The sequence below is a fragment of the Labrus bergylta genome, chromosome 9 (genome assembly GCF_963930695.1).
Source record: "Labrus bergylta chromosome 9, fLabBer1.1, whole genome shotgun sequence".
NCBI classification, from domain to species: domain Eukaryota; kingdom Metazoa; phylum Chordata; class Actinopteri; order Labriformes; family Labridae; genus Labrus; species Labrus bergylta.
This window is the reverse complement of record NC_089203.1, coordinates 16,712,111-16,724,938: the sequence shown is the minus strand read 5'-3', so window position 1 is coordinate 16,724,938 and position 12,828 is coordinate 16,712,111. Positions and strand designations below refer to the sequence as shown.

At 46.7% G+C, this 12,828-nt stretch overlaps 1 protein-coding gene across 2 annotated transcripts; it reads right to left on the bottom strand.

Moving 5' to 3' along the window:
* Positions 1 to 357: 357 nt before the first annotated feature.
* On the bottom strand, positions 358 to 9,383 carry fgf18a (fibroblast growth factor 18a). Of its 2 annotated transcripts, none has more exons than XM_065958969.1 (5): positions 7,759 to 9,383; positions 4,270 to 4,309; positions 3,936 to 4,116; positions 2,176 to 2,282; positions 358 to 2,005 (listed from the first exon to the last, which is right to left on the bottom strand). In XM_065958969.1, exons 1-5 carry the CDS (start codon positions 7,788 to 7,790, stop codon positions 1,736 to 1,738), a joined length of 630 nt encoding a protein of 209 aa, XP_065815041.1. In that variant the 5' UTR covers positions 7,791 to 9,383; the 3' UTR covers positions 358 to 1,735. The 2 variants fall into 2 exon arrangements, with proteins under 2 accessions (XP_065815041.1, XP_020498303.1); XM_020642647.3 differs by having other exon boundaries at positions 358 to 2,008; positions 7,759 to 9,377.
* Between the last annotated feature and the right edge of the window lie 3,445 nt (positions 9,384 to 12,828).

Genomic DNA, 12,828 nt, shown 5'->3' with positions numbered 1-12,828 from the left:
TACATGTTTACATGATGTCCAATTCTACTCCCTTAAACATTTCCCAAAGCTGAAGGAAATGTCTTCTTATTGATTGTTTTTTTTTTTTTTTACAAGATGCTCCATTTGAAACATATGAAAAAATGAGAAAACCTTCACAGGTTCATAATACAGAAGTCAGAACAAGTGTTTGCTTCTTTGAATGATAAATAACTTACACGATATTAAAAACTTGTTGCCAAGAAATCATTTGTCAATCAAATAATTGGGCACCTTTACCAGCCAGCCAGATTGTGAGCCTTAGTCAACATGAATCTCTGTCTGCAGTTTATTCTTTGACACAAAAAAAGGAGTTCAAAGAGGCTAGGACACGGGAAATGTTTCTGTAAGATTTACTGAGTCAAGAAAGACTGCTGCACACAGAGCTGAAATAAATAAATGAAATAATTTTATCATAATAATTATAGTAACCATCATAATAAGATTGCTTATTTAGGGTTTCTGTCTTCTTTTATATATATAATATATATAACTTTCAATAAATTGTTCCCTTTAATATTTGTCTCCTGTGTGTATGCATGAGTCTTTGGTTTGTTCCACTGAATGTCCTGGTAGCAGCATTCTGTATCCATGGTATCGCACAGGAGCATCATCCCCTGGGTCGTTTCTATAGCAATGCTAATCGACAAGGCACCCTCCCCGCCGTGCTCGCCCCTGTGCTTGTCACCCTCTGCACCTATAAGCTGAAGGTGAAGTGTCCTCCGGGGGCTTGGGCGAGGGCAGGAGTCATGAAGAAGGTCTCCAGTTGTCTTTGGTCATTGTTGGTTTGGTTTGCTGTGACTGGATGGCTGTTTTTGGTGCAGCTTGGTTTTTATACATTCGAGTTCTTTAACCTTCAGTCCCTGCGGTGAGTTGTCACGGGTTCATGCAGGGACTGGATGGTCCCTTTCCAGAGTCCCTCATGATCCAGCTTCACTCATGGTTGTTGGTGCACTCACTCACACACACACACACGCAAACACACACTCTAACATGCATTCCCTCTCCTTCTTCTTCTTCTTCCAAACATACATTTATTCAGTAAGCCCCTAACTCGACCGTTCCCTCATTCATCCTTTTATCATTCGTCTAACAGTCTCACAGGTTCCCACTGATTTAGCAGTGAAACAAATAAGTGCGTCACATGTCAACAATCCATTATTGGTCCGTTTGATTTGTGCAGAGTGCTCTATCCCTTTGTCCCCTCTGCTGTTTTTCTGTCTTCTCCCTCCTGTTTTCCCTTTGTCCATAAGCTAAACATCCACTGTCTTGTCCAGTCAGTCTCTCTCACCCTTGTTCTCTCTGCATGGTCCAGTTGTAATCCCACACTTAACATTGTCCAGTTGGTCCAGGAACAGGAGACATGAAGGCCTTGCTGTTCTTGTGGTTGTTGAGTAAAGGCCTTTGTGGGGACTAGGACTCTGGCTGCCCTTCATGTTTCCTGATAGTGTTTCTGGCCTATAAAACATTCCAAATCCACAGAGCTTCCAGTGATGGACCAGGAAAAGTCCAGTCTGTCCAGGAAGGAAAATAAAACTGAGAGAAAGGATCAATAAGTTTGGGGCTGTAGTGGCAATTAAGTAGGTGTGAAACTAAACCCCATGAATGATTCATCAAGTTTCTTGTCAATGTTAGTCCCAACAAAGGCATGACATGACAAGCAGACTCAGGTTGAGGCTTTGAATGACAGGACAGTGGGTGCCAGCATTAGCAACTGCTAGCGAGGCCCTGTAGCGCGCACCCTCTTGCCCCGCTTGCTGATGGTGGTGAAGCGAAAGGGGGTAGTGAGGTCAGGCTGCTCCCCAGGCGGGAAGCGCTTCATGAAGTGTACGTCCTGCTGGTTGGGGAGGGTGTGTGGGCCGCGGCGAGGGCGGCCTCTTTTAGTGAAGCCAACATACCAGCCTGTGTAGCGCGCTGACATCAGAGCTGTGTAGTGGTTTTCCAGAACCTTTTCCACAAAGACACAGTCGGCACTTCGATTGCTGGCCTTCTGAGAGAGCAGAGAAACCACAGGTATCCCCCACACACACACACACACACACACACACACACACACACACACACACACACATTTTGGAGAAAAACAAAGAGAGGCTGGTCAGGAAACTGCAAGATTTTTTTTTTTATAAACATGTCGCTAATAGAAAGAAGTCTCACCTTTCCTACGAGCTTGCCACGGCGGTTCATGCACAGGTAGAAGTTTGTTTCTTTGCCCCGGATTCTCACCTGGCTACCGAAGGTATCAGCCTCCACTACGAGCTGGGCTTGTGAAGGGACAGACAGAGGGACAGACAGACATTAGAGCCACAGGCAGTTCAGAGAGAAACAGATTGTTGCACTAATTGTTGTATTGTTGGTTAACAGGGTTTATTAGGTTGTATCACAGGTAGAAAGGTAAAGATAAAAGAAAATTGGGGCTAACTTATCTTCATGTTGTATCCAATAGGACACAACATTCAAGCTAAAACAGAGAACACTCCCAGGTATGAATGGCAATTGTTCAGATTACCAGCTACCTCTAAATCAGATTTAGCATTAAACAAGATAAGGTATTCACATGTTATCACAGTTTAAGGATTCATAGTTGCTATTAAACCTTCTGATAAATCCCAGTCAAATGTAAATGTCTCCTGCTGGACAGATGGCTGTCAGATAAGGCCGGTCACACACAAGGATGTGAGCCGGCTGACAACAAATGGGCCTCGTAAAAAAGATAACAGGCAGGAGTAGACAGAGCACGGTGGGCTCAGAGGAGTGGGAGAACACTCAGACTGAGTGTCTGTGATGCTGTTGTTTTAGGTGCGAGCATGTGCGCGTGTGTACAGGTACATGTGTGTACATCCTTCGAGGCAAATCCGCTTCACCATCTACACATCTTCAGAGAGCGCTTGTGCCTGTTTAAAAATAAATCCTTAAAATGGTTCCTACATGACCTTAGTCAACAAAGGGGTCAAGAGAAATCAATACCTCCCTCCCTCTTGCCCTCTTCCTCTCTCTACCCCCGACTCTCCTCTCGTCTCCCGTCTGCTCTTTCGCTTCATGTTTATACCTTCATGCACCCGCCCCTTCTTCTTCTGCGCTTTATTTCTTCTCTTTCTGCTGGTTCCTGTTTCCTCCTTTTATTACTTCATCGACCAAAGTAGCTCAGGAGTGGCATTTCTTAATACAGAGACAGGCTTTTGCCCCTCTGTCCCATCTTTGGACAGAGAGCATCTTAGCAACTTGACATGTTTGTGAATGGAAGGAAAGTGCATTATGAACCACCACTGAAACACTAAGAAATCTGAACTCCGGCTTTATGGCTTGGCTTCTTCTGCCCATTGATTCTGTTTGTGGTTTAAGAATGGGTTAGCCATTATTTCAAATGGAGCAAGGTGGAGAGGAAGAGGCAGTGGGGGATGGACAGAAAGAGTGTTAAAGCATGGAGGGAGGGAGGGAGGAGGGAGGGAGGGAGAGGAAGCCTGCTGTTTTAAATCCAGAGGAGACAACAGGGAGGATGAGAAATCAATGAAGGGATCGATGAAGGAGATGAGTTTCTAACCCTCGCTCCGACACTACCTGCCAGGCTTCTCACACTTTTTTTTCACTAACACCTTCTCCCTCGCTCTTTTTCATTTTGCTCTCTTGTGAATCATTTAGTCAGCAGCCAGTCGATGAGGTCTTTGTACTCCCAAGACAAGCTCCACTGCCCCTCTGCCAAAGCCTGGGGAGACGTCTGTGTGTGTGTGTGTGTGTGTGTGTGTGTGTGTGTGTGTGTGTGTGTGTGTGTGTGTCTGTGCTTTTGTGAGTGTGCCTGCATAGTTGCATTCTGTACCCATTCATGCATGCACTTGGTCAACCTGCAAGTCTTAGTACTTGCAGCCATCAGTTGGTGTGAGTGTGCAGTGCATTTTCTGCTGTGTGTGTGTGTGTCTTACCATATTTGTCCCCATCTTCTCCTCGGGCGCTGATTCTGCGTCCCAGCACCTGGACATGTTTTCCACTAGTGCGGCTGTAGAGCTGGTAGACCCGGTGGTGTCGCCGACTCATGGTGTCTCGTACCTGTGTCTGGTTCTCCACATGCACGCTGAAGTTGACCCCATCCACACCAAGTACCTGCTGCAAACACGCACACCAAGCCAGAAACACGCACCCAGAGGTTAATACAGAAAGCAATGAACAGGTTTAAAAAAAACTACAATTCTACTAGTAAACAACCTGTCTTTTCTTCCGCACACTTGCTCTTTGTAATGCATATAGGGACTCACTCACCTGTAATGGATTGCACATCACCAGCAACATCTGGATACATCTAGGAAAAGTAGAAACAGATTAGTTTAGAAATATGTAAGCAGCACAGAAAGTTGGAAGAGTGATGTGTGACACCATCATTTCCATCTCTTTCTTCTCTGCCGTTCTTTTTTGTTCAACATCTCTTTTCCTCATTGGGTGATTACTCACACTGCTGGGTGTGTGGCTGGCACAACGGCCTGACAAACAGGCAGACAGATGTCTGGTGAGACAGAAAACACCCAGAGCAGTGTTTATCGTTATGCTACCAGCCTTCTGTCCAAACCCACTTTCTGACCCGTTCCTGACATTCGCCACGCCAAAATCTGGCCTCCAAATGACCCGATTGGACCGTGGCGAAATGGCAAACATGCCGAGACAACTAGAACATGTTTTGGTTTGGACATCTGAGGGAAAAGGCTGGCTTATTTGGCTGCTCTGTGTATGTAGACAGCTGGGCTGGGCTACAGGTGTACAGTCTGCCCTGATGTGGCTTGGAGAGTGTCAGACTGTGGTCACATTTAGAGAATAAGCCATGAATAAGTGAGAACACGAACTACCAAAACGTGAGGAAGGTTGATTTATGGAGGAATCAATTGGTGTGGAGTAATGGTAGTGATGTAGTATGTTGAATTAATGTGTCCATGTGAAATTATACCTTTCATGAACTGTTTTTTTAATGTTCTGACTATCTGGACTGTTTGACACATTTATGATTTGAACAGCTGCTTACCGTTACAATTTAAATTCTTTTCACTCTTTCACATCACTTAATTGAAGTGTAGACCTTGACCTTGGATGTATCACATGTTATTTACAGCTTTAGTTGGGGAGTGACTGTGTTGTGCAAAGTCTCGCCTGGCAGTCCTTGAACTGCTCTGAATTAGTGGCTGAAGACTTAATGAGGTTCAGGACTAAGTGTGTGGGCTGAAAAGATATTCTACAAATTTTGTCTTTCCCCACCTCATCGTTTGCTATCTCTCCGCATGCCTCCTCTCTCTATTGCTCTTTGCTCTGCTCTTTTTCTCTGACGTGTTGTCCTCCCTTTCTCTCCTCTAACATATCTCTCTGTCCGCTCTACCTTTCTCCTATCATCCCCTGCCTCCCAGCTTCCTTTATGTTTGGGGTTAGCAGGGTGACTCCTCCATACTGTCACGGACATACACACAGATGTGCAGTTGTGAGCTGGGTGTGGGTATGTGCTCAGGAGGCGCAGGCAGCTGACAGCTGGGCCAAAGCAAAGACATACACGCTGCTGAGAGAGGGAAAGATAGCGAGGAGGAGAGAGAGGCAAACTGAGAGGTGCACAAAAGGAGAAGGAAAAGGCAGGACAGATGAAGGTGATGTCAGAATAAATAGAGGGGAGACGAAGAAAGAGAAGGCTGACAGATAATAAAAGAGTTGAAAGATAAAATCAGAGTGAATGAGCAGATGCACAGATGTGGGAAGGTCAACAGCTCGAACATCTCAAAGTACGAGGAAAAAAGTGGCAAAATGAGAGACAGTAGTGTAACCACAGAGTGTGGTCTGGCGTGAGAAGTAGACACAAAGATAAATAATAGGATTGAAAGAGGAGAGGGATCAACTCATGCACATCGAAACACATGTCCTTGCATCCTGACTAACACACGCATACCATCTTCCCTCCTGTCTCTCTTTCCCATCACTGGTGTGCAGGCCCCTGAGTTGTTCTAATAGATACAGACACCACGGGCAACGCAGCTGAGTGTTGGCCCTCACATTTTGCCTGCGCAGCCGAAAAAACCTGAGCGCCTGTGCATTGTGAGGACTCTCAGCTGTTAAAACACCACAGCTGCACAGCCGCCGAGGACACTGCAGGAAAAGTGCCTCGGCACTGGATTCCCCCATACCCACAAAAACCACAGACACTCCGTATTATGCCAGCCACAGAGAGAAATAGAAGGAGAGGGGAAAGAGAGAGAGACGGCATCGGTCAGGGGAGGGGGTGGGGGAGGGATGAGAAAACGAGAGAATAAGAGAGCTGCAGAGTAAAAGTCCTGGAGAGTAAAGACAGAAGGAGGTACAGAGAGAGGGAAAGCCTGGTGCGCCTTGGAGGGCCGCCAAAATAAGCATGGGTCTGACATCATAAACCTGCGTCCCAGCAGATCCACCATATGGAGGCTGCGGTTAGACGATCAGGCCTGCACAGCGAGGACTGGGCAGCAGCATGGAGTGAGAGCAGCAGCATGGAGTGAGAGCAGCAGCATGGAGTGAGAGCGGTCTGACTTGTGGGACTCAGCGCAGAGCAGCGGTTTCAGCTGTGTGTAGCAGTGGTTAGCGTGGTAGGCCAACATTGGAGCAGTGGGCTTCGGCACCATGCAAGAGTTTCAGATGTTCAGCAGTGGGCCCTGGTGAAGAATAGTGGTTAGGCTAGTGGGCATGTAAGTGGTATCAACAGTAATGAGGCCTATGGTGGAGCAAGGCTTTAGGAAGATGAGGGCCTCTGACATAGAACTGTGGCTTTAAGAGAAGCAGTAACAGGTTGTTGGTCTTTCTTACAAGATTTTCAGTGTGTTCAAGTTTGTAAAACAGAGTGGAGAAAGTGAAATGACTGTGGTAAAACTGATAGGCAAGAAGGAAATGAATGCAGAGATGATTGGCTATGAAATAACTAAACTTAAACCAGCAGACTAAACAGTGAGTCTGCTCCTCCTCAGATACTGCCAGTGGCGCCATCATTCATCAGTTATCAATTCATGCTTTTTATCTGAGCATATATCTGTGGAAAAAATAAGGTATAGGCCAGACAGGGAGACAGATGTGGGCAGTTAGGTGGGTAGGAGCTGAAGAGAGAGACAGAGAGAGAGAAAGAGAGAGAGAGAGAGAGTCGGGCAGACACCAGCAGCAGCATACACCCTGTCCAGGTTGTGTAAGGAATGAGAAGTATCTGGAGATGACTGCCATCTGGGAGAAGTACAGCCGACACAAAGAAAGAAAAATAAATCCCCTGGCTTTTAACAAGACACACCTTGAATGGACAAACCCGAGCCCCCAGAGTCTGTATCCTACTCTTCTAGATTTGTTCTTGGCACTTTATTATTTTCCTATGCAGCTTGATAAAGCCGGTTTTATTTGACATGACTTCTGAATTATTTTCAATAGGAAGGGAAGAAGAAAAGCATTTTCTTGGCAATGGGAAAATTGCCTTTTCTAAGCCAGCCTAGCCATCCCTGAAGTAAGTGCAGATGGTGATGGAGATGTTTATGGCAGGTTTTATGAGTAACAGGGCCCTGACTCTGACCCAGTGACCCTGAACTGTCAGCCAATCAAAACAGGGCCTTCCATGGCATGTTTTCTATGGGGACTGATGAGGAGTGATGTAATCGTCAGACACTGCAGCCTTCCTCTCCATCATCTTCAACTGTAGCTAGGCCTGTCATTAGTTTACACAACTGAGCAAAGAGATGAATAAATAACACTTTTAAAGAAAAAGTGATAAAAGGGACTTACAAGACGGTCAGCGTGGAAAGAAGGGACCACATCGCTTCCCCCCTCCACTATGGAACTTGGCCCAGAGACAGTCTCCTCGCTCGGTCTGAGCCAGTCCGACAGTCAGGAGAGTTCCCCTCTGCGTTTTTATTCCGGTTGATGTTTTGCAGAGTCAAAGAGTCAGTGGACACTCCCGTTGGCATCGGCGGCGGTGTGCCCCGGTTCCGCTGGCGTGGGTAAATGTGCGGGCGCAGGCAAAGTGGGATGTGAGGGCGGGGTAGCCGTGCCACTGTGACCGTCGGGAAACCTCTAACAGCTGACCAGACCTGTGTGGAGAGGCGGGTGGGCGGGGGAGGAAGGATGGGGCTTTAAAGTCCCCAGCAAGGAGATGAACAGGTGAAAGCGCGTGGAGTTGATAGCCAACTCCAGCTGACCTTGCTGGCCCTCAGAGGGATGCTCGGCCCTGTGGACAGCTGCCTTGCGTGCGTAATCTTCTGCGCAATCCAATGCGTAACGCTTCAGCGCAGCAGCAAGCTTCTGCTCTCCATCAATTAATTTGTTATAAATGATATGGTAAGACACAGTGGTGGAGTTTATGTTCAGGCACAGACAGGAGCAGGAGGCAGATTTAGTTCCAGCAGAGCGGGGTCAGGGGCTGGTGGAGGTGGGCTACCTGAGCTGGCTGATGGAGCAAACAGTGATCTGGAGACGGGCGCTCTGCGGGCGCAGGGTAATGCAGGGCAGCCTCGCTCATGACTGCGGCCCAACGCTGGCTCAACGGGTCTGTGGCTCAGGTGGCACCGACCAACAGTGTTCGACAGAGGTGGCGATAGGGTCCCGGAGCGGTCCAGCTCAGAGGGTTGTATGGAGAGTACTGAATGAGAATGGGTGGGGATCATAAATGGGAGAGAAAAACGAGAGAGGGAGGGGTGGCTGGAGAGGATGGGAACAGCTGTGACTGGGTGGCGGACTCAGCCACCCGCGACACAGCGAGGAAATAACAGCCGCACTTTGCACCTGATTTTCCGGACTTCCCTGCTCGCCTCAGCCGCTGTTTACTGCGTGGTTGCAGCAGTACTCCTTGCGCCCTGTCGACACAATACCAGCCGAAACACAGCACGATGACATCACCTCCAAAATGTTTGAAGGGGGAAAATGCAATCCGATCTTTTTATTTATTATTTTAAACGTAGAAAGTTTAAGCAGTCTCTCTGAAAGGGGAAAAACACGAGTCTCCGCGCTCCGAGAAAAAACAACTCCGCGGTGTGAAAGCAGAAGAGTCGTGCTCGCCAGTTTGTAAAGAAATAAAAGTTAAACCGGGCGCACTGGAGACGTGTTTGCACAAAACCACAGTGACAAATCTACTCCATGTCCAGAACATGCACCGTCGCTCTTCCACTGATGTTTGCTTTCCTGTTTAAGTTACACACCAGATGAAAAAAAAACAACTCAAAGAGAAAGCAGCTAGGTGCGATTTATCCACTTCACTGGTAAAATGCAGGTCCTTCACCGTTAAGAAATTCCAAGGTTTTCTTCCATGAAAAGCTCTTCTTGAGGGGGGCTGCACAAGAGAGGCGCGTCGGCAGGCACAGACCTCACTCCAAGAAAAACCAGAACAAGATTTTAACAGACGCGGATCAATCCTCCCTCCCTCCTCTCCTCTCCTTCCTCCAACCCCTCTCCCTCTCCTCTCTCTGCCTCACACACGCACATGCACACTTATTGGATCAAAATGGGATTAGTCAGTCGTTATGCGATTCCGACCCAACTTGCCCTGCAAAAAATATCCATTTTAACAACTCTTCTCCGCTGCGTAAAAACAACATCCGTTAATGAGGTGATACAATTTTACTTGCGCACAATGCAAAATAACTTTTTTATTTTAATTTTCCCAATCTGGTAATTCTATTTTGGACTCGCCTTATTTCAAGTGATATTTGTTTATGTGATTTCCTAACACCAGTAAAAACGTTGGAAACAATTTGAATGGTGCCAGGGTATCAGGAGGAATTCGTTCGTTAAAAAAATAACTGGACTTCAATACATTTGAGAGAGAAAGTGGCAAGAACTTTCTCTTCACCAGACCGTCATAGGACAAAGACACCTGTCTCAGTCAAGTGAACATCTGCCTCAAAGCCAGGGGGACTTCTTGTCCTTCACTATCTCCACAGAAGATAACCTCACCCCTACACTCTCAATGGCCTCGGACTCTCTCTCTCTCTCTCTCTCTCTCTCTCACACATACACACACACACACACACACAAGCGCGTGCACACACACGCACACATTCACGCACCCACACACACACCTCTCAGAGCCGCTGCGCTTTCAAGTGATGTATTTTGACTCCCCATTTCATAACTTTTAAGTTAAACCTTAAGTGGGAAAAATGAAACGGAGAATGAGAGACAGTCGGGAGGGCGGTATGTAAGCACGGATATGGATCCAAAACGAACATTTCTCAGGGATTTCGGCAGCAACGCCCGCTCTGCGCTCCCAAAACTCCCTCTAACCGCCGCACAACCGCAGACGGTCAGCCAAGCCAACGCAACACTCCTGCCATACCTTTCACACACACACACACACACACACACACACACACACACACACACACACACGAAAGTAAGAGAGTAAATTTGTACGTGTGTGTGTGTGTGTGTGTGTGTGTGTGTGTGTGTAATGGAGTTGGGAGGAGGCTGGCCTCAAACATCAGGGACAGTTATCTTGGCTCCAGTGTAGGCTTATTCTTCTCAACATTGTTCTTTCAAATGTCTCTCTCTCTCACACACGTATATACACACACACACACACACACACACACACACACACACACACACACACACACACACACACACACACACACACACACACACACACACACACACACACACACACACACACACACACACACGGTTCTGTAACTGGACAGACGCTTAAGCTGGGCTTGGTAGAGGTACTGTGGTTGAATGCCTTTCCAGTCATGCTCCATAGACAAGCCTCTGGCCTTCTTTCCTACCACTGGCTCTCTCTGTCTCTGCACCTGTGTCTGGGCGCTTTATCGCGCTCACCGCACTGCTGCGAGGGACACAAGTGTAAATGTTGTGGAGAGGGATTTGAACCACATTCTGGTGTTAAGGAATGGGGCCGTCTGGTACTTTTAAGTCCAGATGGAAGGATCCAGGACTGTTACACATCTTGGTGCAATGGCGGAGTAACTAAAAGCAGGCAGAGGAGCCCAATTTACTACACACAGAAAAAAGCTCAGATAATCTTACTAATGAAAATCTGTAATGATTAGAAGACTCTGGGACACTGCAAGTCTATCAGTCCAAGTAGTATGGATATTAGATTTAGGTGAAATATTTTAAGAGAAAATAAAGGTCCATATACAATAAAGTCTATTCACATCTGGAGTTATGAACAGTTGTAATTGCTTAAGCATTCATGCCTTGTGTTAGGCTGTACTTGCAGTAAGTGAAAACAATGACTTACAGCTTACTACTTCTGTTGAGATGATTGACAGGTGTTACAACTTGCCACCTTAAAAAAGTTACCTTAATTTGGATATAACAACCTTGTTCAAAAATGACCTTAAGGCTTTTGCTTTCTATTGCTACCTTCTGTCACATCACTCTTGCCATTCATTTTCTGTCCTCCCTATCTGTCTCTTTAATCTCCCCGGCTGTTCTTTATCTGCCCACTCTGTCCCTCCCTCTGTTTGCAGCCAGCATATTGATTGCCCATGTCTTTGCCTCTGCAGCTCCTGCCTATTGATCCTTAGCTAAGACACACATACACACACACACACACACACACACACACGCACACGCACGCACGCACGCACGCACGCACGCACGCACACACACACACACATGCACATACATGAATTTCCCCTTCCCCTCAAACATCATTGTACTTCCATGCAGACTAACTTTACCACACTCATTATTCATAAATGAACATGTGCATGTACACATGGGGCACTAAAGCATACAAGAGACACACTCCAAGACATTTTTTGCATATACACTATGTTGTGTTGAATAGACTTGGCATTGATGGACGTTATGCCTTTGTGCTCCTCTCTAGACTCATTAAAGTGAATAAGACTTGTGTGTGTTGTTCTGTGTGTGTATCGGGGGGCCCTGTAGCTGCTGTAGGTCCGGGCCAAGCAGCTTTCTCTCTTGTATCTGTGTATCTCTCTCTCTCTCTTTGACTGGGCATGCAGGCTTCCTCATCCAGGGAGCCTGGTCAATATGGCCATTCTGTCTAGCAATTAACATCGATCAGCGCTCGTCAATACCGTCAGCACCCAGACAAAGACCCAGGGTGCATTGCGTGTGCTTGCCCTTTTTCTATCACAGTCCAACAAATCCCCAAACAGCACTCTCATTATAAGAGGGCATTCTGGCCTGACCCCAAGGTCACCGTGGAGGAGAGGCATGGTGTGCTGGACTCTATGTTATGGGTGACTGGAGTGAAACCCTTACACAGAGCTCTGAGCGCACTGAGCCAAAGGCTAGTTGTTGACTCATTATGACAGCCATGTGTGTGTGTGTGTGTGTGTGTGTGTGTGTGTGTGTGTGTGTGTGTGTGCGCGTGTGTGTGTGTGTGTTTTAGTATGCCTGTGTATGGAGGTGTGGGTGAAGAGTCCAGTTTAGATATTACTTGGATTGTCAAAGAAAAGTTGGCAGACAGACTATATATCTTCCCCATGCTGTGTACCCCAAAGTGTTAAAAACAGTGAAAACTTTGAAGAGTATAAATGCAATCCATCATTCTGGTGACACAAAGCAGATTTAGAGTTCTTAGATGTGTCAAGTGCATTGGATTGTGTCCAATTGGCTTTGTGTATAAGCAGTGTGGGGTATATGTTTGGAGAAGAGAGGGGTGGAGTGAGAGAGAGGCTTGTGGCTTTGATTAATACCTGCAGACCCAGACCTTAAACTTCACATCAGATGTTGAGATGTCAGCCTAACATTGGTTTCTGGGATAGATATCCATACTTCGTTAATCTTGGGCCAAGTTTAAAGTGTTCCCCAATGTGTAAATGTACGAGACACTTAATAAAGGCCCTTTGATGACAGGGG